We start from the raw sequence: 27,804 nt of genomic DNA on the forward strand, positions 1-27,804 counted from the left end.
GCATACAGCAGGCATTTAATAAATGCTTATTGATTTGACTTGACCCTAGCAGCCAGGTAGTGCACAGGGCTAGGGTGGAGCTAGAACTGTGGAGACCTGTGGATGCTGATACCCCACAAATCGGCACATTGCACACAAAAAAAGGATGCAACTTGGCACCCTGAATTTGGAGCCTGTAATGGGAAGAGAGAGGGCCTAGGGAGTCAGGGAATTTAGGACCGGTGGGGCCCGTGGGTGTGAGGCCCTCTGGTCCAACTGCCTCATTTTACAGATGAACAAGCTGAGACCAAGAGAAGGGAAGCCCAAGGTCACACAGGGAGTAAATGGAAAACTAGAATCTGGACTCGAAGCCAGATCTTAGTGGAGACCCAGACTCTTGCTAGGGCACAGAGGGTAGCCCCAGGGGCCTGAGATCTACACCCAGTGGCTGATGCTGGGCTCTCCTGGAACCTGGAAATAACAGGAAAGCAAAACCCAAGGTGTAGTCCCACCTTAAGTAAATGAAACTGGGAACTCAGATCCCAAAGGACGGAAAAATCCAGAATTATACAACAGAGAAACTTGGGGATGGATGGGGAAGGAGGGTTTTAACCCTACAAAGGGTCCTTTATGGGGGCTCTTTAATGAGTGAGTGCCCCAATGCATCTTAACAATAGGAGTTATCTTTAAAAAAAAAATCTTTTTTTTTTTTATCTACACGCAGCTTTTCAGGAACATGTTTATTACATTATAAAAGGGTGGCCGGAACCCTAGATGCCCAGCATTTAGTATGGGTATGCATGGGGGAGCCGGGTGGGGAGGGGTCTCTGCCTGGCTCTCTCACCTCCTCGTTTGGATGACCGGGAAGACTTGGAGGATGTGGACCACTGCTTTGTTAGGCCTCTACCCTTGAGGGTCTCCCCGTTGCTGCTGGGGGGCTCCGGGACCTCCCTCAAGGCATTATCCTCTTCCTTCTCCTCGCTGGGGGGTTCCTGGGGCCCATGCCCTTCACCGTCCATGTACTGGGCCATCTTGCGGGACAGCATCAGTTGCGCCTCTTTCTCTAGCTCCCGGATGTCCTCGATGGTCAGCCCGTACCATTCATCCTGCCAGCACCAGGCCTGTCGATGGGCCCTCACCATCACCTTCCGAAGACCTGGGCCAAGGGGCCAAAGAGGGAGAGCGTCAGTGACGAGCCCGTGGGGCCCAGGCTGGGGAGACCAAGCCTCACCTCCTTTCTCAACTCTGACTTCTGTATCTTGGCCCATGAGCAGAACACGCCCAGACCAAAAGAAATCAGGCAATCCGACAGTAATAGAAAACATGCCCAGGATTCTTGACCCTGGCCTGTTCCTTATGATTCTGCTGCTGTCTTACAAGGCTTGGATCGGGCACTGCCTCCCACAGGAATCTCTTTCTGATCTTCCAAGTTCTTATAGTACTCCATCCTTCCTCAAAATAAAATGTATACCTTTTAATCTCTGGTACAATGGGTGGGCTCACAGAGTAAGGCTAGAGCATGAGGGAAGGGTGCCTCGCACACAGTAGGTGCTTAATAAATGCCTAGTGAATGTGTTGCAAAAACAAAACGCATCAATAAAATGTAAGTCTATCTTTGCTTTTGTATTTGTAACCCCAGTGCTTAGTACACAGCAAGTACTTAATAAATGCATTTTTATTCATTAAAAACACTCATACACAGCCTTAGATATTTATACAGTTTAACCCTGCAGCAAAATGTATATTTCATGGGGCAGCTAGGTGGCGCAGTGAGGAGAGCAACGGCCCTGGAGTCAGGAGGACCTGAGCTCAAATCCAGCCTCAGATAATTGACACTTACTAGCTGTGTGACCATGGGCAAGTCACTTAGCCCCAATTGCCTTCCCCCCTCCAAAAGAAAAAATTAGAGCCATAAAAAAACAAAAAAACCTGGAAGCTTCTTAGTATGGGCAAGTAGGACAGTAATGGAAGTAACAGGCAGAATTATTATTGTTTATTATTATTTTTAAAGCAAGCAGGATCAAACTGAAATTCAAGGTTTCATGAAGAATCTTTTTACTTTCTGCCATTTTATGAAAATGCTCCTTTTTGATGTTAAAGTTCAGAATAATTTTTTTTAAATTTTTTTTTAATATTTTGTTTTTCCCCAAGTAAATGTAAAAGCAATTTTTAACAATTTAAAAATTTTTAGTTTCAAATTCAGAATAATAATTTTTCAAAAGAATGTAAACTCCTTGAAGGCAGGCACTCCTCATTTTGTGTCCTTGTATGCCCAGAGCTGATAGTAGGGAATTAATAAATAACGGCAGGTAGGTGAAGCAGTGGGTAGAGTGCCAGGCCTGGAGTCAGGAAGACCTGAGTTCAAATCCGGCCTCAGACACTGACTAGGTGTGTGACCCTGGGCAAGTCATTTAACCCTGTTTGCCTCAGTTTCCCCATCTGTAAAATGAGCTGGAGAAGGAAATGGCAAACCACTCCAATATCTTTGCCAAGAAAACCCCAGATGGGGTCATGAAGAGTCAGACACGACTGAGATGACTGAACAGCAACAAAAACAAACAAATAAATGTTAGAGTATTGGATGGAATGGAGGGAATCTTGAACTGTCCTTAATATTTTTAGCCCTGTGACCTTGGACTAATCCTTAGAGGGCAGACTCATAATCCACTGCTGGGCCTGGAATTCCAGCTTAGGAGGACCTACCTGACCAGGTGCCCTGGTGATACCACAGGGTCACCATTACACCCCAAGGGGTCATCAGAGGCTCTGCATATTTATGGACTTCAAATAATGTTACTATTAGTCTCATGAAAAATAACTTCCAATTTGTATTGTCCACCTAACCTTTCAAAATGCTCTCCCAGGCATACTGGCCCAAGGTCACACAGCTAGATAGTAAGGCTTGAATAGAGTTCTCCTGAGTCCCAACCTCAAGGGTTTGTCTCCAACAACAACCTTTTATGTTTCGTCAGCAACACGCTCAAGTGAGAGAGAAGACAGACACGCTAGCCTTGCATCCCAAGGCACCTCATACCTCAGGCCTATAATTGGAGGCCGGGGACCTGACTCACCAAAGGAACGGAGGAGACCACAGAGCTGAGGTCAGTCAGCCCGTGCAGACAGAAATACTTGGGTGTTGGAACTGCTTACTAGCAGATGACTAATAAGGTCAGACTGAGGATGGGGAAATTTACCACCATGTAGACAAATGCTTGTGTGTGTGTGTGTGTGTGTGTGTGTGTGTATGAGAGGGGGGGGGAGACAGAAAGAGACAGAGGGGGAGAGAGAGAGAGAGAGAGAGAGAGAGAGGGCGGAGAGAGACAGAGAAAAAGAGAGAGAGAGAAGAAGAGAGACAGAGACAGAGAGACAGAGGGGGAGAGAGAGAGAGAGACAGACAGAGAGACAGAGGGGGAAAGAAAGAGACAGAGAGAGAGAGAGAGAGAGAGAGAGACAGAGAGAGAGAGAGGAAGAGAGAGACAGAGAGACAGAGGGAGAGACAGAGAGAGAGAATCACATGGAGAGAGAGACAGAGACAGAGAGGAAGAGAGAGAGAGAGGAAGACAGAGAGAGAGAGAGGAAGACAGAGAGAGAGAGAGGAAGAGAGAGAGGGAGTTGGATAGATGAAACCCTCAAAGAAAAAAAGCTACTTTGCCAGTAATTAAAATAACTTGACGTGGATGACAGAATACTTAAATCTCCAAGTTGGAAGGGAACGTCTTAGTCCCTAGTCCAACCCAGATGGCCTAGAAGGTCATGAAGTCCAACCCAGGCTGAACAAGCACACCCTCCATAACATCACCACCAAGTGATTAACCAGCCCCAGCTGGAAGTTCTCCAGTGATGGAGAACTCACTACTTCAAATGGCAGCCCACGCAACTTTCAGATGACTCTAAACCACAGGAAGTTTGTCCTCATAGCCTTGTGGCCAAAATCTACTTCTCTGCAATTTGTGCCTGCCCCCTGACTTGGTTTTAGGCCCAGAACTAGAACAGGGACTAATCTGATATGATTCAAAAAGTCATTCTAAGGTGCCTATTATGAGCCAGGTCCTGGGGATACAAACAGGAAAAAGAAAGACAATTCCTGCCCTCAAGGAGCTTATATTCTACATCACCCATCCTCCATCCAAGGACGGAACAAGAACAGGGGGATGGAGAGGGACCAGAACAGGGACCAGAACAAGAGGGGCTGAGGTTGGACAGATAGTGATCCATCCCTACAGGAAAGAGTGAGAAGCACCAGGACTTATTTCTTGGACCTCTCCCGCAACACTCATTTAGGATTTCTCAATTTCTTCACTTCGCCCCTGGGCCGGGCACCTCCCCACCCCACCCCATCCCTGCCACTACAGCCTTCTTCCACGTCATAGATGGTAAGCTCCCTGAGGGCAGGGGTTGTCTTTCTTTTTTCCTGTTCGCACCCCTAGCATTTAGCACCCTTAATATATTTTTATTGATTATTGACTATGGAATAAGACAAAGAGGAAGCAAGGGGCTGGTTGTTTTCTTTCTGGTTTTAAGGATCAGATATGATCATGTTCTATGTCATCGTCATGTTAATGCTGGTGACTCATTATTATTTCCAATGAGCAAACAGAGGCTGAGGAAGGGGACAGAGACTTGATCACCCAAGGTCCCACTGCTGAGACTGGAACCCAGGGCTCTTGGGGAGAGCGGGGCTCCTTCCACTGGCACCACTGTATGGGGATCAGCCTGGAATCTCCTTCTAGCACCCAGGCCGCTAGGTCTAGAGCTGGAAGGGACCGCCCTACTCTAGTCCAACCTCTCCATTTCACAGATGAGGAAAATGAGCACCAGAGAGGTCAAAGTGATTTGCCTAAGGTCACAAAGAGAGGGCATGGCAGGGCTGGGGTGTGAACTCAGGTCCTCAGCATCCAAAGTCATCCCTCTTTTCATTGTGCTGTGCTGTCTCCTACAGAGTCTCACCGCATTCTTCCCTGGAGGCTGGGGGATGGACAGTATGACCTTCAAGACTAAGACCACTTCTAGCGGACTTGGGTTGAGGACTGAACAATATATATCCTCTAGTCACTGTTCGATTTAGACCTGCGAGGAACCATTCGTGCCTTGCTTTCTCCAAGGGCACCATTCCCATCCACCAGCCTCCTCAGACCCCATTGGCCTAAATCAGCCGGATCAGAGCATTTACACCTTGGGGAGGCCTTCAGTGATCAAACCAAGGATAAAGAACCTGCCCACAGAAGCCCAACTTTGACTCTCCAGCTGGTGGGATGATTTCATCTTTGGAAGCAAGGGTACCCCACCCCCAGTCTGCTCTGCCCCAGTACCTGGCACTCAGTGAAGGCTTGTTGACTGACTGACAGGCTCGTGGCTTGAGAGTTGATACCTTGCTTTCCTCAGTCTCCACTCCAATGGATCCATTGGCTTTTGGACTGCTTTCATGAGGTTTGCCCTTTTCAATGCTTTGACGCACTGCTCCTGGTTTTGCCCTTGGGGCCCAGAGAACAAGACTAATCTCTCCTCTAAAAGGCCACCCATCACACATTTCCTGTAATGGTGCCTCTAAATGGTCTCTGATCTAGGTTAAACACCCCCAGTTCCTTCAAACAACCCTCACGGCATCTCAAGGCCCTTCGTCATGCTGGCTGTGCTCCTCTGGACATGCTCTAATTTATTCAAGTCCTTCCTAAAATGCAGCCCTTTTAACTGAACAGAACACTCCGGCTTGTCATCTTGTTCATAGTGCAGCGGAGGATGACATTAGCTGTCCTGGCTGCTACCTCTTCCTGCTGACTCAGCAGATTTAGCAGAGCTTGGGGTCTGAAACCCTCAGATCTTCTTCAGATGAGCTGCCACCCAGTAACTCCTTCATCCTCTTTATATTCAATTTTGTTTATTTTCTCTTCCAAATTCTCTCCTTCCCCCTTCTCCACTCATTGAGAAAGTAATAAAAAAGAAAATTCATTACAAATGTATATAATCATACAAAACAAATTTCTGCATTAGCCGTGTTCCAAAAAAAGAGAAAGAAGAAAATATGCTTCAATCTGCCCTCTGATACCCTCAATTCTCTATCTCTCCTCCCCTAGATCTTACACTTACAAATTAGATTTTTTTGACCCCAAGGGCGAGGCTTTTCATAACAAATATGGGGTCGAAGAGTCTTAGGGCAACAAGTGACCTCACGGGGTACCTAGTCTAAGCTCCAGTGCAATGAAGGAAAACCCTGTGAATATTCATTCACCCATCAAAAATTTATGAAGTGGGTGGAGTCATGATGGCAGCAGCCCAGCTGAACTTCCTCAACATTCCCCTCCAAACAGGTTTAAAATCAGACCTCAAATCAAATTTTGAAGTGGTAGAGCCAACAAAAGGCCAGGGTGAGACATTCGTCTAGCCTAAGAAAATGTAGGATGTTGGCAGGAGATGTCTGTGACACCGGGGTGGGAGCCTGTCTGGAGGGCAGCACATGTAGCGCCAGGGCCAGCTGTGGGCCTTGGAAGCGGTCACAACAGTGACTTCAGGAGCTCTCAGCCAGGAGATGGTAAGGGAGCCCTTTGCTGGCCCTGGGTGCAGCTGGCACTGACTGGCAACTCTATCGCCCATAGCAGTTCTGGATTGCAATTCCAAGGCAGAGAGGAGCACCAGCACGTGTGGCTGCAGAGAAGCAGGGGCCCTTCCTGGGTAAAGACCTGAGCGCAGACCAGGAGAGCAATGACCTAACCTCTCCCAGGATACCACCACCTTGGTCAGAAATGACAAATGCTGGCAGGGATACCCTGCTGGTACAGTTATGAACTGGTCCAACCATTCTAGAGAGCAATTTGGAACTATACCCAAAGGGCTATCAAACCGTGCACACCCTTTGACCCAGCAACACCAAAGAGATCAAAGAAAAAGGAAAAGGACCAATATGTACAAAAATATTTATAGCAGTTCTCTTTGTGGTAGCAAAGAATTGGAAATTGAGAGTATGCCCATCAATTGGGGAATGGCTCAACAAGTTGTGGTATATGATTGTGATGGAGTACTACTGTGCTGTAAGAAATGACCACGGTAGTGGTGTCAGAAAAACATGGGAAGACCTGCATGAACCAAGGGAATTGGGAGCTCATTGTGCAATAGCAACGCTGTGATGATGATCGACTGTGAAAGGCTTGGCTCCTCTGATCAATACAGTGGGCCAAGACAATTCCAGAGGACTCATGATGAAAAACTGCAATCCATCTTCAGAGAGGGAGCTAATGAACTCTGAGTGCAAAACGGAGTACAGTTTTCTCACTTTATTTCTCTTGCTTTTTAAAAAAAATGGCTAATACATTCTGTATGATTTCACACGCATAGTTGATATCACGCTGCTTGCCTTCTCAGTGGGTATGGGAGAAGTTGGGAGGGAAGGAGAGAATTTCGAATCCAAAATTTAAAAAGGAAAGAATGCCAAAAAGAAATCATTCAATGATAAGTTATTGCTCTTTTAATTGACGAAGTAACTACCGTGTAGTGTATTCAGTCTGTTAGCCTCTGGGAGGTACCAAGACAAATTAAACATGTTTCCTGCCCTCAAGGTTAGTGTAACCTCTCTGTTAGCCTCTGGGAGGCACAAAGATAAATAAGACATGTTTCCTGCCCTCAAGGAGGTTACAGTCTAGTAAGAGAAATAATATATCACAGAAATGCTCTGAGTTCAAATCTGGTCTCACATCCTTTACTAACTCTGTGATTCTGGGCAAGCTGCTTAACTCTCTTTGCCTCAGTTTCCTCATCTGTAAAACGAGCTGGAGAATAGGAAATTTATATTATATATATATATATATACATACATATATATATATATATATATATATATATATAATTATCTATATAAAATCCTTAATCCAATTTTGAGAACTTGTTTCTTAAACATATCCAAGGCTTGTATATGCCAAGTGGGGTCACAGAGGATGGGACACTACTGAAACCACTGAACCACAAAGGAAATAATCTCTATCACAGAATTGCTCTGAGGAACCTAGCCTACAAATATTAACATGCTTAACTATAGTTATTAATTCATAATGATAATCATTCATGCAGCGTCTCAAAGCTGGCCAAGTGCTCCGCAGACCTGAGCACACACCTACTCTTCTATAGATGGAGGATCTGAACCCCACTTTATGTAATTGGTTGAGGGTTCTCATCCTGGTAAGGCCAGCCTCCACCTGAGCATCTGCAAGCATGGGGCTCATGACCTCCTGGGAGGTGGCCCCGTCTACTGTGGGACAGTTCTGTGATCAGAAGTCATTGCTCACTTTGGACTGAGCTCTTTCTCAATCCCTGGAACATCCATCCACTGGTCCTCAGCATGCCCTTTGGGATACATCAAGTGTGATGCACTCTAAGGTAAGGTGAGATCTGCTGACCCCACGCTCTCACGCGCCCTCTCCAGAAAAGCCAGTCTAGGAGCACTCACCAACATCATGAATGAACCTCTCGATCTTGGACTGCATGCCCCAGTATCGAAACTCCACCTTACACAGCTTATACGCGCACATGATGGGCAAGTGGCTGGGGTGGCGGAGGCACTCCTCGATCCAGTCCTCGGATAGCGGGCCCCTCTTCGTCTTGACTGACCGAAAGAGTCGAGGGTCCTCCTCCAACTTGTACTCATTGGGAGGGATGGGGTCTTTGACGATATCGATGGGATCTGAGGGCAGAACACGAGAGTCACTTTTTCTAACAAAAGGTCACAAGATCCAGAGCTTGAAGGAACACTGGAGACTTGATGGCTAACCCCTTTCATCTGACAGATAAGGAAACTGAGGCAAACAGGGTTAAGTGACTTGCCCAGCTAGTAAATGTCTGAGGCAGAATTTGAACCAACGTCTTACTAACTACGATGACCCAAACCTTATCCATCTCTCACTCTCACCCGAACCCACTCCCTCTAATTCAAGTTCTGCAGGACTTTTCAAGCTGCCAACATGTTCTTGAATTTGGAAAAGCAAGAAGAGGGAAGGGGGGAGATGGCTAGCTTCCTAACTAGATAATGGGATGTCTTCTAGTTTTCCCAACAGCTAGGAAGAACAGCTAGGGGAAGCAGTGGATGGAGTGCTGGAGTCAGAAGACCCAGGTTCAAATCTGGCCTCTGACAGCTGTGTAACCCTAAGCAAGTCACTTAACCTATCTACCTGTTTTCTTATCTGTAAAATGGGGACTCTGCAAAATTGGGCAACTAGGTGGCACAGTAGATAGAATACTGGGCCTGGAGTCAGGAAGACCTGAGTTCAAATCAGCCTCAGACACTTACTAGCTGTGTGACCCTGGGCAAGTCACTTCACCCTGTTTGCCTCAGTTTTTTCAGCTGTAAAATGAGCTGGAGAAGCAAATGGCAAAACACTCCAATATCTCCGCCAAGAAAACCCCAAATAGGGTCACAAAGAGTTAGACATGACTGAACTACAACAACAAAAACAGGGATAATGTTAGCACCTACTTTTCAGGATTGTTTGTGAGGATTAAATGAAGTAAAGCTTGTAAAGTGCATAACACAGTGACTAGCATGTGGAAGTATCTTAACAAATGCTTATTTCCTTCCTTCCTTCTTTCTCCTTCCTTCCTCCTTCTTTTCCTCCCTCCCCCCTTCCTTCCTTCTTTCCTTCCTTCCTTGCTTCCCTCTTTCCTTCCTTTCTTCCTCCCTCCCTCCCTCTTTCCTCCCTCCCTCCCTCCCTCTTTCCTTCCTCCCTCCTCCCAATTACATAGTACGGCCTTTCAGAGCAAAGGCAGTATCTCGTATTTTATATCTGCTCATTACACACATTATATCGCCGCACTAGAGCGTGAGCTCACTGAGGACGGGGACTTTTATGTGATAAACAAATGCTTGTTGGCTGTTGTACCTACTTCTCTACATCCCTTGGCCGGGGAGGATCATGGGATTTAGAGCTGGGAAGGCCCTGAGAGATCACCTAATACACTCCTCCCAATTTGCAGATGAGAAAGCTGAGGCCCAGGGCAGTCGGGTCACACCAGAGGAGCTCCTGGCATGGCAGGAGCGCCCCTCTTCAGACAGGTGGACCACACGCACTGATTAAGCACTTGCAAGGTGAGGTGCCAGGCACTGGGCCGGGAGCCAGCCTTCCATACTTTTTATGCAGTTGAACAACTCTGCAGTGGGAAGGGATGTCAGAAGCCCATCTTGTCCAAGCCCCTCATTCCACGAGTGAGGAATAGCGGCCCCCACTTCTCTCTTCTGATCCCACTCCTTTTCAGTAGGTCCTCTGAAAAATCGCCTCCTCACTTGCTAAGACAACAGTCTCAAAGCCCTGTCACCTCTTAATTCCCCAACTCTGGATCATTTCTTTGTTCTTCCTCCCTGGGTCTCACTGCTTCTAAACCAGAGACATTTCAGGAGGCTCCCAGAACATGGGAAGGGCTTGCGGCCAAGAGGGCTCTTCCCTGCTTCTTGGGAGAGTTTCAGGCATCTCCCTTCCTGCTATCTCTTGGCACAGCTCCTAACACTCACCTGCCCACCCCCACCCCTGGAGCCTGCAGGGCGGGTAGACGGGGAGTCTCTCTGCATAGAAACAAACTAACCCCTGATGCAGGGTGGGCAGAAAGCACTGGACAGAGGAAGCCTGGCTCTTAGAGGGAAATGTCACCCGAAGAATCCCAGGCATGTTGGCCAGGGCGTCACCCGGAGACTCCATGGAGCCGTTCTTTCCAGCAGGGGAGGAGACAGGCCCATCCTACCGCTCCTAAAGGCCAGGAAGAGGGCTGGGCATTGTATCTCTGCCAGGAGGCCCTCGAGCCTGGTGGAAGGGACCTACGTCAGGGATCATCTGGCCCAACCTGTTATTTTATGGAGGGGAAGCTATGAGAGCAGATGAATCATGCAGTTCATTAGTGGCTCAGTCAGACCTCGAACCCAGGACTTCTGACTTCTAGTCTAGTCTAGTCAGTACTCTTTCCATTATAGGTTTTCCTCCGGTAGGAGCCAAAACTCGGGGATGTGGAAGAACACACATAGTTACGAAAAATGATCTTCAAAATGTTCCCCATTTCCCACCTCTGTGCCCTTGCCCAGGTGGTGCCCTCATGTCTGGAAAGCACTCGTTCCAATCTGGACAGAACTGACAAAAGCCTGGACTTGGACATGTGGAGACCTAGGCTCAAATCCCACCTCGAAACTGGGCAAGTCACTGATCTCTACGAGCCTCAGTTTCCTCACCTATGAAGTGGGGCCAATAAAGGCATTGACCACACAGGGCCGCTGTGATGTCCTTTTGCCGTCCTTAAAGCTCTACAAAAATGGGAGCCTTCGAATTCCTAATTCCCTTCGAAGCACGGGTTGGGGGCCACGGGCCAGTACAGCGACAGGCACAGACCAGCAGATGAGAGCTCTCGGCCGGGACTCAGAGAGACCTCCCTTATTCACTTCTTGGCTTTCTGTAAGTTACACTGTATTGCTTTGTATGGACTTAGCTGCCTCTATGTTGAATCCCCCTCCAGTAGAATATAAACTCCTTAACGGGCCTGGCTGCTTCTTTCTGGGGTAGCTGGGTGTCCCAGTGGATAGAGCATCAGAAACCTGGAGTCAGGAAGACCAGAGTTCAAATCCTGTCTCAGACGCTTACCAGCTGTCTGACCCTGGGCAAGTCGCTTCACCTGTTTGCCTCAGTTTCCCCCTACAGAGGAAATGCGGGTAATGATAGCACCCACCCCTCCCGGTTGTTGTGAGGACCAAGTGGGATAACCGGAGAGTGCTTAACACAGTGCTGGGCACACAGGAAGCTCTGTGTAAATGTTAGCTATGTTTTTTACATTTAATTTGTATTTTATTTTTTCGTGTACACAAGAATTTTTAACATTCCTTTTTAAGAATTCTGAGTTCCAAATTCACTTCCCCCCTCCCTCTCCTTGAGAAAGCGAGCAATTTGATACAGATTATACATGTGCAGTCATGCAGAACATTTCCATATTAGCCATGTTACAAAGGAAAACGCGGACCAAAAAATTCAAGAATAATGAAGTTAAAAAAGCGTGGTTGGCTATTACCGTGATTACTATTTATATTGGTAGAAGGCACCTCCTCGCTCATCACTCCGAGGTGCCTGCCCGCTTAGCAAATATGGTGAATTAGGAGAGGCCCCCTTTAGCCAGCCAGCCAGACACCCATACTTTCTGGGTGGCGTTGGGCTAGATCCCTGAAGGCCACAGGCCCATCCCACCAGAATGGAATGCAGGACGAGGGCAGGATGACTATCAAAGACAAATTTCCCCAGTTTGCAGTGTTATTCAGGGAGGGGTGAGATGGTAAAAATCCCAGTCAAGGCGGGCTACGTGGTGCAGTGGATAGCACTTCCTGACTTAATGTCAAGGGGACTTGGGTTTGAATCCTGACGGGGATATTGATTAGCTGTACGATTCCAGGTCAATAAATTAACATCTCTGAGCCTCTATTGTTCTCATCTGCACAATGGGATAACAGTAACTATTAAAAACTACTTGGCAACGTTGTTCCGTGGGCAGGTAGGTGGCTCAGTGGATAGAATGCTGGGCCTGGAGTCAGGAAGACCTGAGTTCAAATTCAGCCTCAGACACTGACTAGCTGTGTGACCCTGGGCAAGTCACTTCACCCTGTTGGCCTCAGTTTCCTCACCTGTAAAATGAGCTGGAGAAGGAAGTGGGAAACCACTCCAGCATCTCTGCCAGGAAAACCCCAAATGGGGTCACAAAGAGTCAGAACTCAACTGAAATGACCACACAGGAACAATGATGCTCAGCCAATTTAAAAGGCCTACAGAGATGTTATCAGAATTAATGCACTAACCTGCAGCCTTCCCTTCCCTTCCCTTCCCTTCCCTTCTGGGTGGGTGGGGACATCTTTTCTAGGGGAGCTCAGGAAATAGTGTCTGGCCTGGGATCCGGGATGTCCAGAGCTCAGGTCACAGACCCTGCTTCCTTCGGGGGTCAGGCTGTGCCCAGGGCAAGGAGGGGAAAGCCACAGAGATCGATGAGGTGGCGCAGATTTAGAGTCTGATCCACAATCTCGGTTTTGGAGAGGCACAGAGATGAAGTGGTTTGCCCCAGGCCACACCGCGACAAAGCCAAGATTTGAATCCTGGCCCAGGGCCTTTTTCCTTCTTCATCCCATGCTGCCTCTCTGCCTATGTTTCTGGAGAGGGCCTTTAGGTGGTGTGATAAGACACCCGTTTAGTCTGAAAGTAAACGGCTGTTACTGGGTGAAAGGGAGCGAGAGCCGGGCTTCTGGGATGTAGGCCACTAGCTTAGGCTTTCCGTAGGCATGGCGAATTAAGAGAATAGATTTCCTTTTCTTGAATTTTTCCTCCTCTGCTCTTTGTTAATACTCAAGAGGGCCCATCCTCTAGAGACCCTAGAGTTTATCAATGTCCCCGCTGAACACATGGCGCCTAGAACACAGGACTCTGGGAAGAGCGCTGTGGGGCTGTCATCTCCCCTGCGTCTCCAAGGCAACTCCAGCCAGCCAGCCCAAGTGGGCATTAGCTCATCTCACAGCCAAGTCCCACTTCATGGAGATTCTGGGGTCCAAGATCTCAGCCTGTGAGGGACCTTTCATCTTACAGATGAAGAAACTGAGGCCTGGAGAGGCACAGGGACTTTCGGATCATGCTATCAGAAATTCAGAGTTGGGAGGGACCGCAGAAGTCACATAGGCTGACCCTCTCATTTGGCAGATCAGCAACTGAGCCCCACAGAGGAGGCCTGACCCGGGTTACACAGGGAGTAAGCATCAGAGGCAGCTTCTGAAGTCTGAGTGAACTACTTCCATTCCTACTGCTCTTTCTACTCTCCTAAGAGGCAGCTAAGCGGCCAAGAAGACCTGAGTTCAAATTGTGCCTTCAGATACTTGCTAACCGTGTGACCCTGGGCACATCACGTCATCCCTCTGGCTTCATTTCAGTTTTCTCATCTGTAAACAGGGCTAATAATGTTACCCACCTCACGAAGGTGTGAGCAGCAAGATAATTTATGGGAAAGAATATGTATAAATCTTAAAGCACTTAAGCGTATAAACAGCAATTACTACTACTGCTGCTGTTGCTGGTGCTACTACTACCACCACCACATAGGCTAAAAGTTAACTAAAACCCCCTTCAACTGAGAAGAGTTTTGTAGCATCAGGAATGTATTTAGCTGGAGAGAGACCCCTGGCCTGCAGCCTGCAGCCCGGAGCCTCCTTCACTCCCCAGACCTCTTTGGTTGCTCATGTTGGGGGGACTGGGTGGGTAGGGGAGGTAGGGGAGGGTGTCCAGGACCCGGCAGGAAATAGTTACCCAGTGTGGTCTGTCTCTTTTCCATAGGAGAGAGGTTGAACACGTTGGCACTGTCTCCTGCGTCGGGTTTATAAAAAGTTTCAATGTCAATGGAGAACTTCTCCACAAAAGGGCAGGTATACCTGGGGGAGGAGAAGACAACAGCAGGAGTGAGTCTCATGGTGTGAAGGCTCTGAACCAGGAGGGAGGGGAATCAGCGGGGACAGCTCCAGGCTCTCTGGAGGAAGGACTGTGAGGCTGGGCCCATAACACAGGCCAGAGTACTGGGGAAGAGGGGGCTTCTGCAGAGCAGCCTTTGGATCTGAGGGAGCCTCAACTCCCAGGGGTACAGAACATAGAGATAAAATTTAGCAACAGCCCCCTCCTCCTTGACTCTCCTAGACATAAGGTCAGCATGAATGGTGAGGCCAACAGAGGGTGGGGAGGGACCTGGTCCTGGGGAGAGGCTTATTGACCCCCCATTTACTTGGGCTATCTACAAACACATCTGGCAGGCAAGGTGTGGTAGCAGATTAATGAAATGTTGGAGCCTGGGAGGATGGGGGGAAGAGGCTCCCATTGCCACATGGAAGTACCCGGAGCAAAGGAGTCATTGGATCATAGATCCAGGGATGCAAGGGGACCTTAGAACCTGTCAACAGATAATAATAATGATCATCACCACCACCATCATCATTATCCAGCACTAGAAAGCACCTGGAACAAACACACTCTCTCTGTGGTGGAGAGTTGGCTCTTTGTGCACCTGAAGAGACAAAGGTCCCCTCCATGGGATTTCTTAATAACTCTCTGGGTCCCTGTCCTAGTAAAGAAAGCTCACTGGAAAGAGACAGGTCATTCCGGGGTACCAGTGACTCCTGTGTCTTAAACATAAAATCCCTAAGGAGTAAGATGGAAAAATAGAGGCACAGGACACTGACCTCAGGAACTTTCTTGCCCTCATGGGGGAGTCAGGGGTTGAGGTAGTCGCTCCCTGCTTCCACATTCTGTGCTCTAAGGGCCTTCCCAGTTCTGACATTGTGGAGTTCAAACATATTACCCAAGTTCCATGTTCCATGGCTCCTCTTAGCTTGGATATTCTCTGTGCTAAGGGCTCTTTAGGATCTAATTTATTTTTTTGGAGGCAATGAGGGTTAAGTGACTTGCCCAGGGTCACACAGCTAGTAAGTATCTGAGGCCACATTTGAACTCAGGTCCTCCTGACTTCAGGACTGGTGCTCTAACCACTGTATCACCTAACTGCCTCTCAGGATCTAAAATTCTATGATTCATTCTTCCTGGGCCAGTCGAACCTTTGCCATCCAAGATTAGAAAATCAGCTCAATCATTCCCCCGCCTCTATACAGGAATCTGTTTCCCATACCCCACGACCCCCTTCTGCATTGTAGTGCAATGCCTGGCATTCTAGGAAACACTAGGTGTTTGATACTGGTGGAGTTCACAGACCATTTGGGGTCGGAAGACGGCAGCAATCAGTGGCTTGACAGATGTGTGCATGGAGGGTGGGGGTGAAGGGTGAACTCTGCCCTCTAGCCCGATGTGCACGCACCTCGTCCTGGTGTAGGGGTAAGCATTCCAGGATTCCTCTTCCACACGCAGGGCCGCCTTGGGCAGGATAGAGCGGAACCAGCTGGGGATGTGCATACCAATATGGTACACCTTGTGCGTGTACTGGCCAGCGCCCCCCGGCCCGTCGGTGTACGGCCGGTTCTCCAGGATCTCCACCCCGCTGCCTTCGCCACACGTCTCCTCTCGGCTCTTTTTCTGCAAAGACACACAGGTACGTGTTAACATGTGACTCATCCCCAGAGCCTGGGCCCTTCTCTCAGGCAGGCGGGCAGGAGTGAAGGGGCTCCCGGGGACCAGGAAGCACTTGGCAGGCCTCAAGAGGCCTGTGAGTGGCCACCGCTTCCTGGCAGAAGCAAGCCTGAGCTCCCAGGCGCTGCTCACACAGGGAAGTCGAGTGGGACTGTGAAGTGGAGTGTTCATCAAACCTGATGCCACACATTCGTGCAGTGCCTGGCTATGGAGGGCACTGAGCAGAGGAAGGGGAGATCCATCAGAGAGCCATGGGGAAGGGAACCATGCCCGTGGCTTCAAGTGTAAGCCCCCAAGCACAGATCACAGAGCTCAGAGCTGGGAAGGGCCTTCAAGGCCACAAGGACCAATCCCTCATTTAACTGTGGGCTTTGGGAGATCAAGAGACTCCTCTAAGGATCACAGATTATAAATTTAGAACTGGAAGGGTCACACAGCTAGTAAGTGTCTGAGGCCACATTTGAACTCAGGTCCTCCTGACTTCAGGGCTGGTGCTCTAACCGCTGTACCACCTAACTGCCTCTCAGGATCTAAAATTCTATGATTCATTCTTCCTGGGCCAGTCAAACCTTTGCCATCCAAGATTAGAAAATCAGCTCAATCGTTCCCCCGCCTCTATTACAGGAATCTCTTTCCCATACCCCACGACCCCCTTCTGCATTGTAGTGCAATGCCTGGCATTCTAGGAAACACTAGGTGTTTGATACTGGTGGAGTTCACAGACAATTTGGGGTCGGAAGACATCTCTGCAACACGGCAGACCCAGTCCAACCCCTCATTTTAAGATGAGGAAACTGAGCAAGTTGGCTAGGGTTAAAGAGGACAAGTCGGGGCAGCTTGGTGGTGCAGTGGATAGAGCACCAGCCCTGGAGTCAGGAGGACCTGGGTTCAAATCCAGCCCTAGACTTACTAACTGTAAGTGACCCTGGGCAAGTCATTTAACCCCATCTGCCTCAAAAAAAAAAGTATAAGTAGAAGGTCCAGGATTTGAACCCAGGACCTGAGACTTTCAGAGTCAAGGAAAGTCAAAAAGCATTAAGTGCCTACCCAGTACCAGGCACCAGGCTAAGTGCTGGGAACACAAATAAGAGTTAGTTTCTCTTTCTGCTTAATCATCCTTCTTCCCCAGGTAGCCTTCAATGTCTATGAACTGAGTGCCACCTTCCATGAACCCTGCCACCTCCTGGGATTGGTGATGGCTGCTCTGCGCTGGGGTACCCAGTGATCATGCTGAGTCACAACATTTATGTCACAAACTGCTGCGTGATGGAGATGAGCCCAGGAGGGGTAACTTTGTCACACCTGAGGAGACCGGCCACGGTAGCAGCAGCCTGGGAGGTCACGGATCCCGGGGTGGGGGGGCTTATGTGTACAAGAGGGACTGTCCATGCCAAGGAGAGAAGGCAAAGTCCTTTCCCGGAGTCCCTCATCTGGGGCAAGAGACAGACTCCACCCACTAAGCAGGGCTGCTGGGAGGTTACCAAGTGCCTTGGAGAGGGTAAGCTATTTCCAGCACGTCAAGATGATGGGCAGGGTGCCTTCAGGGGGATGGGAACACAGCAGGGTTAAAGAGGAATGGAGCAAGAAGCCTGGTCAGAGGGTTAGGAGCACACTTCAAACAAGAATGCTGGAGGCAGCTCAGGCCTGTTGGGGATACTACAAAAAGCACTTATTTGATCCCCCTATGCAACAGTCCATGGAAACCGAACATAAAGGCCAAGGGGTCTAGGGACTTGTCCTGGGAACACTCCTCTCCAAATCCCATTAAATCCTAACTGGCACATGTTTGTTCAGTCGTGTCCGACTCTTCATGACCCCATTGGGGGTTTTCTTGGCAGAGACACTGGAGTGCTTTACCATCTTCTTCTCTGGTTCATTTGACAGATGAAGAAACGGGCAAATGAGGTTAAGTGACTTGCCCAGGGTCACCCAGCTGTGATGAGGTCTCATATGAACTCAGATCTTCCTGATTCCAGGCCCGGAGAGCTATGCATCATAGTGCCACCTATCTGCCCCACTGGCACATAGTAGGTGCTTAACAAGAAGCCTGCTGCTTGATTGATGAGAAAGATGACAAAAATGAGATGATGATCCTAACAGCTTATACAAAGCCTTGAAGCCTGCAAAGGGCTTCCTACCAACATCATCACACGTGGGCCTCAGATACAATGACCCCACCAGTGTGGCGAGCCCATTTTACAGGGAACACTGGAGGTTCACTTTACACCCGGGTCTTTGGGATTTCCAGTTGAGTGCCTATCCAGAGAGAACCCTTTGGTGTCCTTCAGAGAGCTTACAAAGAACATGGCCCAGCATTCCCATCCCCAGAAGTTTTGAAATGACAGAACTTCTTACATCTAGCCATAGAGATTGTCTCCCCCAACTCTTATTGTTCTGCAGAAGATCTGGGGGTCTTAAGTGGCCCACAGGCTCAACAAGCCAGCAGCTTGACGCAAGCTCTTGGCTCACAATAAGGGCACAACTTCCAGAAAGAAAGAGATGAGAGCCCCGGGGAGACCTCTTCAGTTCTTGATATGCTAGGTCCTTTTTTTTTTCTTGTCGTATGAAGAGCAATTGAATAAACTGAGGGAGAAGAGGACTCCCAGGGCAAGGCATCGAAGCATTTCTTAAGTGCCCTACCCCACTAGACTGTAAGCACCCTGAGGGCAAGGCCTGCCTTTGTGCCTTTCTTTGTGTGCCCACCATTTAGCACACTGCATGGCACACAGTAGGTGCTTAATAAATACTTATTAACTGGCAGACTGACTAGCTTCCTCTGTGCCAGGCATGGTGCTCATAGGTGGGTTATCCATGACTTTTTGTCATATGGAGAGGGGATAAAACTTGCCCTGTTTGGCCCCAGAGAGAAGAACCAGGAGCAATGTTGGGGGGCGGGGAGGGAAGTGCAAAGAGTCCAACTGAGGCTAGACATAGAGGAAAAGTTCTTAATCGAAGCTGTCCCAAAGTGGGGTGGCCTTCCCTGAGAGGGGGTGGGTTTCCCTGCCTTAGAGGTCTCCAAGCAGAGAATGATCACTCATTCACTATGCTTTCATGGAAGTTCCTTTTGGGGTATGGGTCAGAAAGGAACCAGTGATGTAATAATAATAATAATAATGATAGCAATAGCCTTTATATCATACACCTAATGAGATGAGGAACCAGGACAGATCCTTGGAGGGCGTCTATAGTAACGGGAAGAGATGATCCGGCAAAGGAGTGTGAGAAGGAGCAGAAGCCTCTCACCAAGGCTCTGCAGAGGGCCTGAAGAATGTGGGCTTGGCCTGAACACCAGGCCAGGGAGAACTGGTTTAAATACTATGGAATGTGGGAGCCAGCTGGTCAGAAGCCTCGGAATAACAGTCACCATGACTGCTCATGGAGAGCTGGGACTCCAACACAGACCAAAGCGCATGCTGGGAGCCAGCACAAGGGGATAACCTTCTGGAATTTCTTGGTGCAGCTCAGCTGGCCTCGTGCCAGGGTTGGCCCAGCCCAGCAAGCTGCCTCCAGCCTCTTCCTGAACTGTCCCAGCTTCTCAGGCCCTCCCCAGCCTCCCTTGGCCCATGTTTGGTAGCGGTATTCAGGATGCTTATTGCTAGCTTTTCTCTAGTACAGAGGGTGACGTGTTCCCCTCCAGTTCAAGTAATAGCATTAAATCACTTGGGGGGGAAGGGGGAGTGGGAAGCTGAGCTCACAGATGCCCTGAGATTAGCAAGAATGCCAGGTACTTAAAGGCTTCTATTAAAATAAATCTCCTGGCACTGAGGCATAAACACAGGATGGATGCATGACCTCCTGGCAACAATTAGGGAATTAATAATCTAACCGCATTTGTCACAAGCCAAGACAGAGGGTGGGGGCTCCCAGAAGCAGCTGAAAGCGCCCCACCCCCCATCATTCCCCATTAAGGAAGGGGCTGCATGAGGGTTGAGATAGTTTTATCCCGTGAGGATTTCTCTCTGGAAGAAGGCAAAGTGGGAATCTGCCTGGAAAAAGTGGCACAGTTGAGAGGCAGCTATAAGTATGGTCAATCTCTGGGAGGGCTTGGAGTTAAACCTTCCCTAGCCTCAGATGCCGAATCTGTAAAATGAAGGGGTTGGACAAAATCAGTATGGAAATCCCTATGACTTAACAGGGTTGAGCGGTGAGTAATGGTTTGAGTGAATGGAGCAAGGGAGAATGGATGGCCTGGGAAAATAAATCCACCAAGCATTTATTAGGGACCTACTGTATTCAAGACAATACATGGGAGACAAAGAAGGAGAAGCCAAGTGGTGAAGGGCTTGGGATGGCTTCTTCTACCTTTCCAGTCTTATTTCATGTTATTAACTTACCTTCACAAACTCTCAGTTCTAATCAAAGTTCTAATCAAATTAGTTCTAATAAAAATTTTTTAAAAAATCAAATCTAAACAGCCACCCCTACATTACATCTACCACCTTGGAGCCTTTGCACAGGCCATGTCTTCCATGCCTGGAAGGCGCTCCCTCCTCACTTACACCCTGCAAAGGCCTTAACCACCTCTGATAGCAGACGTTAATGCTCTCTTGAAGTTATTTGGTCTTCTCTTGTGTATACTTTGTATTTGGGAGGAAGCAAGTATAGTAGAGAGGAGGAAGAAGTGGACTTGAATCCCACCTGGGACACTTATTAGCTGTGATACATTAAAATAGCATTAGCAACTCCATTTTGCCCTTATCCACCATTTTGTAAAGTTAAATTTTAGCTTTTTTTAAGGTGTTAGATTTCAGGGAAATCATAAAACTACCTCCCCCTTTCCTACTGTCACCTGATTTGGGGAAAAGTCTTGTGCTTCTCCACCAATAAGAAATTAAGTGACTTAATCCTTACATTTTTTTTTTTTACTCTCTTCAACCTATAATAACTATAGAAACCAGTGGTCAGGGTCCTCGTGTTTACTGAGATCCTTGGACCCAGTTTGTTTTGCAATCGCGTGCCTTGCTAAATAAATTACTATCTGGATGTAATTACTCCACGTTTTTATTCCACCATAACAGTTATGGTAACCACAAAGGGATTATGATTGCAAGTCTCTATGTTACAACCAATTGTACCTTTGCAGAAGGAACACCTTAGGGTGCTTTTGTAAGATTTCTACTTGACGGACTGTCCATTCCCGGACCTCTATGTCCTCCCCCACTATAGCCAGATGGTACCTCCTTAGAGGTGAGTAATCCCTGATGAAGGTACTACAGATACTGGCTCTTTTAATTTGGATGCTGTTAGATTACTATCTGTCAAAAATAGTTAAAAGAACTTGGTCAAAATGTTTGAAAACTGTGAAATACTTAATGGGGCTTATTTGCTTTAAAGTGAGTAACAGTAATAACTTAGTGTTGGGAGAAAAGTAGCACAGATCCCTTAAGTTACTCTTATCTGTGAGGTTCCTTGGGACTTTCTGCTTAGGTAAGGTCATAAGATCTTATCGGTCCTGCTGACAGCATGTGATAAAATTCTAAGGTACTGAAGTTTGAGAAACTAGGACCAAATCCAATCAAAGTGGGAAAACTTATGTTTGCTTATAATAAAGAGTGAGTGTCATCTGAGATTATTTGACCATCACTTATGAAAATTATAAAATTGTGGTGAAGTGACATCTTTGAACCAAATCAGTAACAATAAAATGTAGATTTGAAGATCTGATTTTGCCTTAATGGTTAATAAGTAATACAGATGTATTAGTCTGGAGACCTAAAGTGGCCAGAATTCTTCTGGGGTTTGGAGTCAACTGTGAAACTCCAGAATGTAATTATTCTTAATTTATAAATGAATGATAAATAAAATGTCCTTCTATATGCTTATTAACTATACTTGGAACATGAGCATTAATATACTAGTTCTAAGCTGTGATTAGTGAAATTTTGCTATTTGAGGTGAAATCTTGTGGGACTGTAATTAGATACTGTTCTAAGTTATGATTTCAGGTATGATTGTCTGAATTGTCATAAAGGCATTCAAGGAGAATACCATGTGTTACCCAAAAAGGAGCATAGTCTGAGAACTGCTACAGATAAATGTCTGTCTGGGAAAGTTGAGGGGACAACTTTGTATAGGTAAAAGTAGGATCCTCTTGACTTAGTTTCCCCATTGTGCCATATTTCTTTTCTGAACAGGAAATTTTCCCACCTGGTTTATTCTGAGCCTGGCTTTTGATACCCTGTGAGTATTGTAGCACTATGATTAAGTGGCAAATATAACTTGTACCTAAAATCAAATACAGCTAAGCAAATTTGCCCCATGTTACGGCTTATGTCAGATCAGTCTGTGCCCTTGAGATGCCAGTCTCAATATCATCATAACCATGTCCCTCCTTTTCCTTTTATAGAAAATTCCCATAATCAGGGCAGGTGAACAGTGGAAGTTTTGTCATTGAAATACTAAAACCTCTTTAAGTTACTATAATAGGATGCAAATATCAAAGATCTCACTGTTTTTAATCTGAATTTGTAGTCTATTCCATATCTAAGCAACTAAGTAGGGTTCTGGGCTTGCCGTGCACTTGCTAATAGTTATATATTAATGTATTAGATCAGGTCCTTAAAATATCTCATTTTTTCAGGATGATATGGGGATAATATCCTCAAAAAGAGGGAATAAAACAAAAATAAGTTTTCTAATTACATGGAATAGTAAACTTGAGAAAGCAAGAGAATCAGACTTTTCTCTAACATGTATATGTATATCTATCTATCTATCTGTCTATATATGACTGGTTTCCAAATATTTCTAATGGCCTTGAGTATGTTTAAATAACAAGTTCTCAAAATTGGATTAAGGATTTTACATATAAAATTGTATTGATAATTGTAAAGAAAGTGAAATTATTTTCGTCTCTCTGTATGATGACATTAAGAAACAAAAGGGCTCATTTTCCAAGACAAGCCTTCTTGGATCATTCTTTTCAAGAGTCTTCCTTCAGCCTGTTGATGACATTATCCTTATCAGATAAAGATAAAGATAGAAACAGCAAATGGTAGGTAAAAACTTAAATTCTCTCAAGTTTCAGGTGAATTATGGATTCCTAATTCAATGTTCTTCTTATAGCTCTATTAACAGAATCAGAACTCTAAAGCTTGAGCTGGTTTTCACTATATGAACCAGTTATTGGAAAACCAAGTGTAGGAGGTTATACTAACTTGTACTGAGTCGTGATATGGGCAGATTTTAGCAGAAATACCTAGGAATTTCTGCAAGTGACCTAGAAGTAGAGAAGCAGATCTACGAGAAGGAGCCCACTCAGAGTTGCCCTGGGATTGAGACCCATTCTAGAATGCCTAAGAGAAGATGTTTCCAGGAACCAGACAAATACGTGGGGCATGTGGGACTCAAGATGCAGCATGCTGATTAAATGGACATTGGGAGTGGGTTACCAGGTTATAAGGAGGCTTGAATGTTATTTAATGTTGATCACTGTTATTGTATTGTTTTGGCCTTTTTATTTCCTGGTGTTTATGTTTGCTGAGTTTTCTTGGTTATTTTGGTGACATGCAAATCCTCCCTCTCAAATTGGTCCATGGTGAGCCCTCTAAGTAGTTTGATCTGTAGCCTGACTTAGCTTACCCATAAGGTCTATTTAACAAGGTTCGTCTCCTTAGGTTCTTGAAGTAATGAAGTTATGACTCTGTGTTCTTTGTGATTCTTCTCGTGTGCCTAACTTGTTGCTTATCCCTAGTGACCAGATGCTCCTCTCATGCCATTCCCATGCCCCTTAAAGTAGACAATCATTCCACCCAGTAATCCCTAATAGATAAAGCTTTTAAATATGTGATCTTAGGGGTTAAGAACACCAGGATCAAAGGGGGGAACTGAGCCATTAAAATAGCATTAGCAACTCCATTTTGCCATTATCCGCCATTTTGTGAAGTTAAGTTTTAACATCTTGTACATTGCTCGATTACAGGGAAATCATAAAAAGATTCCCCCTAATATGTTTTGCATGATTGAACATGTATAACCTATAACAAATTGCATACTGTCTCAGGGAAGGAGGTAGAGAGAACATTTGGAACTCAAAATTTTTTTAAAAATCAATGTTAAAATTTGTCTTTACATGTACTGGGGTAAAAAATAAAATATTATTTTAAAAAGTCTACTTCCCCCCTCCCCAGTCCTGCCTCATTCTGGGGAAAGTCCCAATCCTCTCCACCAATAAGAAATAAGGTGACTTCATACATTCTGAGGTTTTTTACTCCCTTCAATCTATAATAACTGTAGAAATCAAGATTTATGGTCTTTGTGTTTACTGTGAGTCTTAGAGTCAGTCTGTTTTGCAATGGTATGCCTTGCTGAACAAATGCGGTCTGGATATGATTACCCAGTGTCTTTATTACACCATAACCACTGTGTGATCCTGGTCAAATCACTCAACCTCTCTGAGGTGAAGTTCCCTCATCTACAAAACAGGATTAATGGAATAACTAAGGAATAATTAACCTCATAAGGTTGTCAGGGCCAAAGGAGATAATACATGGAAAGCACTTTGCAAACCTTAGGTGAGGTAGTGCATAGAGTGCTGGACCTGAATTCAAATCCTGCCTCAGACACAGTAGCTATGTGACCCTGGACAAGTCACTTAACGTCTCTCAATTTGCTCATCTGTAAAATGGGGATAATTATAGCACCAATCCCATGGATTATTATGGGGATCAAATGTGATAACATGTAGAAAGCTTTGGCCAACCTTAAAGCCCTGTATAGATGGGAAATATTACTACCAGTATACATATTATCTCCCTACACAGAATGCAAGGGCAGGGGATTATCAAATCCATTATGCCTAGCACTTTGCTCACTATACAGTAGGTGTTTAATAAGTGCTGGCTGAATTAAACAAGGACAGCCTCTATCTCCCTGGGGAGATCATCTGAGGTTGCTAAGTATGTGCCTAAAACGGAGCTCACTCTCTTGCCCCACAGGTATCCTCGGATTCCCAACTTCTATTACTGTAGAAGCCATCGCCATCGTCCTGCTCCCCCAGACTCCCATCCTTGGGTCACTCTTGACTCCTCACTGTCTCAGTGCCCCACCCCACCCCACCTGTTGCCAAGAACCATCGATTTTATCTTTATAGCATCTCTAGCATATGCCCCTGTCCCTCCCCTGAAACCCCCAGTCTCACCACCTCTTGCCTGGATTACTGAAAAAGGCAGTTGGTTCATCTCCCGGCTATAAAGTCTTCGAGACTCTCCCCAGTGCAGTCCAACCTTGAGTCGGTTCTCAACACTCTTCCTAAAGCACCTCTCCTCTCATAAAACTGCAATGGCTCCCTATGACCTCCAGGATCAAATATAATATTCTTCGTTTGGTTTTTAAAGCCCTTCACAACCCGGTCTTCCTACCTTTCCTGTCTTTGTAGACTTCATTCATCCCTTTTTACTCTAAGATCCAGTGACTTCTGGCTGTTCCTCACACTTGACGATGCTTGGTCCTCCTCCATGCCTTTGCCCTGGCTGTCCCTCATGCCTGGAATGCCCTTCCTTCTCGCCTCGGCCACACCTCATCTCAAGAAGCCCTTTCCTCTTAATGCTCGAATCCTCCCCCTACCGACTATTTGCAATTTATCCCACTGACAGTCAATTTGTGTGAACTGTTGTTTGCCATAAGACGGAGAGCTCCTTGAGGGCAGGCACTGTTTTTTACCTCTCTTTGTATCCCCAGGGCTTAGCACAGTGCCTGGCCCACAGTAGGTGCTTAATGAATGCTGGTTGACCTGACTTGTCCAAGGAGGGCTACAAATAAAGCGACTGCAGGGACAGCGCTCTGGAATTACACGTGACATAGAATGTCAGAACTGGCAGCATGCTTAGCGTGATCATCTTTTCCAACCCCCGCATTTTATAAACGAGGATCAGAGATCCAGAGCTGGTGGGACCCTTAGAGGTCATGAGTCCAAGCTTCTCAGTCAATAGATGACGCACTTGTCAGAGGTCACACAAGGTGCTCGATAACCAGTATTTACAACAGTGACCCCTCACATTTTCCTAATGCTTCTTGGCTTACAAAGCGCTTTCCCCACAATGTTGTGTTGCAGACAGTGCAGGTGGTACCCCCATTTAACAGAGGAACAAACTGAGCTCCAAGAGATTGACACACCCAGGGTTATATCACTAATAAAGTTCAGATAACTCGCTGATGGTCACACAACCAAGGACTACGTATTGGAAGTAGGATCTGAACCCGAGCCTCCCTGATTTCAAGATCAGAAATTTAAGAGGCAGAAGAGACCTTAGAAGCCATTGAGCCCAGTCTCCTTATTCCGTTTCGTTTGTTTTTTATGTGAGTCCAGCTCATTTACTTAGTTTCTTGCCTTTTTAGTTCCAATTTATTTTTACATTTATTCCCCCTGCCCCTCCTGAATTGAACAATTTTAAAATTTAATTAAATTTAATTTTTTTTAAAGTCCCACCACATACAATCCCCTTAGTTTACAGATGAGGGAAACGAGACAGACAGAGATTAAATGACTTACCCAGGGTCACACAGCTAGTATGTTTCTGAGGTGGGATTTGAACCCAAGTCTTCCTGACTCTAAGTGTGGTACCCTGGCTTCTTTTCTTTCTAAACATTTTTATTTTTATTATTAGCTAGAAAACCATCAACAAAGAATAGCATTTCTATACGTAAAGAAGGCTAGAAAAAGAGGACTGGATATGAAACTTGGACTTTATTACATATTATAAATACATGTTATATGTGCATAAGTAACAGATAAGTTAGGGGCAGCTAGGTGGCACAGAGGATAGAGTGCCAGGCCCGGAGTGAAGAAGACCTGAGTTCAAATCCAACCTCAGACACTTCCCAGCTGTATGACCTTGAGCAAGTCACTTAACCTCTTTGGGCTTCAGTTTCCTCAAATTGTAAAATGGGGATGATAGTACCTGCTTCCCAGTGTTGCCATGAGGTTCGATATTTGTGAGAAAATATTTGTAAAGCCCTTAGCACAGTGCCTGGCCCAGAGAAGATGTTACAGAAACACTAGCTGCTACGATTATGATTCCTGGTGCTGCTGCTCTAGAACTGAGATCTTCTTGACTCTGGGTCTGGGCCTCTGTTTAATACACCGCCCAGCTGCCTGATTTAGAGCCAGAGTACTCGAGTATTAAATGCTTCCTCTCTGTACCCCCTCGAGGAAGCCATCTGCTCCCTCTGACCCTGAGTTTGGGCCTCTAAAAATGAAGGGGTCTGACTAGTCAGCCTGCAAAGTGGCCTCTTGTCTTCCAGCATTTGGAACGGTATCCGGCACACAGTGAGCACTTAATAAATGTTTTATCTAAATCTCTGAATCTATGACCCTGGTAACCTCTGACCTCAGCTTGCTTCCCCATTCTGTCTCTTAAGACCTGGGTCACCACAGGCAAGCTTCTGAACCTCTCTTGGCTTCACTTTCCTACTCTGTAAAATGAGGGTGTTGGACAAGAGATGATCCCGTGAGCCTGATGTACTTTCATCATTTATTACTGTGACTGACATTTCTTTCTTATCTCCTTCCTGGGCTACAGCCTCCATCAGGATGAAGACCTCTGAACTCTTGCAGCTACCCCACCATAACCAATGTTTACTGGCTTTGAATAGTCTGGGGGCTCACGACCCACATTGTACAATTTTTGTTTTCAGTTTCTTCCCTCCTCATTCCCCCTTCAGCATCCCCCTCCTTTCCCAATCTCGCCTTGCACACCCTCCTAGGCACCTCTATCCACAACCCCATCGGGGA

At 46.5% G+C, this 27,804-nt stretch overlaps 1 protein-coding gene across 7 annotated transcripts in view; it reads right to left on the minus strand.

The window, feature by feature from the left end:
- PITPNM2 (phosphatidylinositol transfer protein membrane associated 2) overlaps nucleotides 1-27,804 on the minus strand; it is a 307,066-nt gene that overhangs the window by 53,895 nt on the left and 225,367 nt on the right. For all 7 annotated transcript variants that reach the window (XM_036760339.1, XM_036760373.1, XM_036760364.1 and 4 more), the window contains 4 exons: nucleotides 15,805-16,019; nucleotides 14,256-14,377; nucleotides 8,411-8,644; nucleotides 824-1,135 (listed from right to left, as the gene is read on the minus strand). In XM_036760339.1, the coding sequence (XP_036616234.1) occupies nucleotides 824-1,135; nucleotides 8,411-8,644; nucleotides 14,256-14,377; nucleotides 15,805-16,019 (883 nt within the window). The remainder of the gene's footprint in view (nucleotides 1-823; nucleotides 1,136-8,410; nucleotides 8,645-14,255; nucleotides 14,378-15,804; nucleotides 16,020-27,804) is intronic.

Source organism: Trichosurus vulpecula, chromosome 1 (genome assembly GCF_011100635.1).
Source record: "Trichosurus vulpecula isolate mTriVul1 chromosome 1, mTriVul1.pri, whole genome shotgun sequence".
Classification (NCBI taxonomy): domain Eukaryota; kingdom Metazoa; phylum Chordata; class Mammalia; order Diprotodontia; family Phalangeridae; genus Trichosurus; species Trichosurus vulpecula.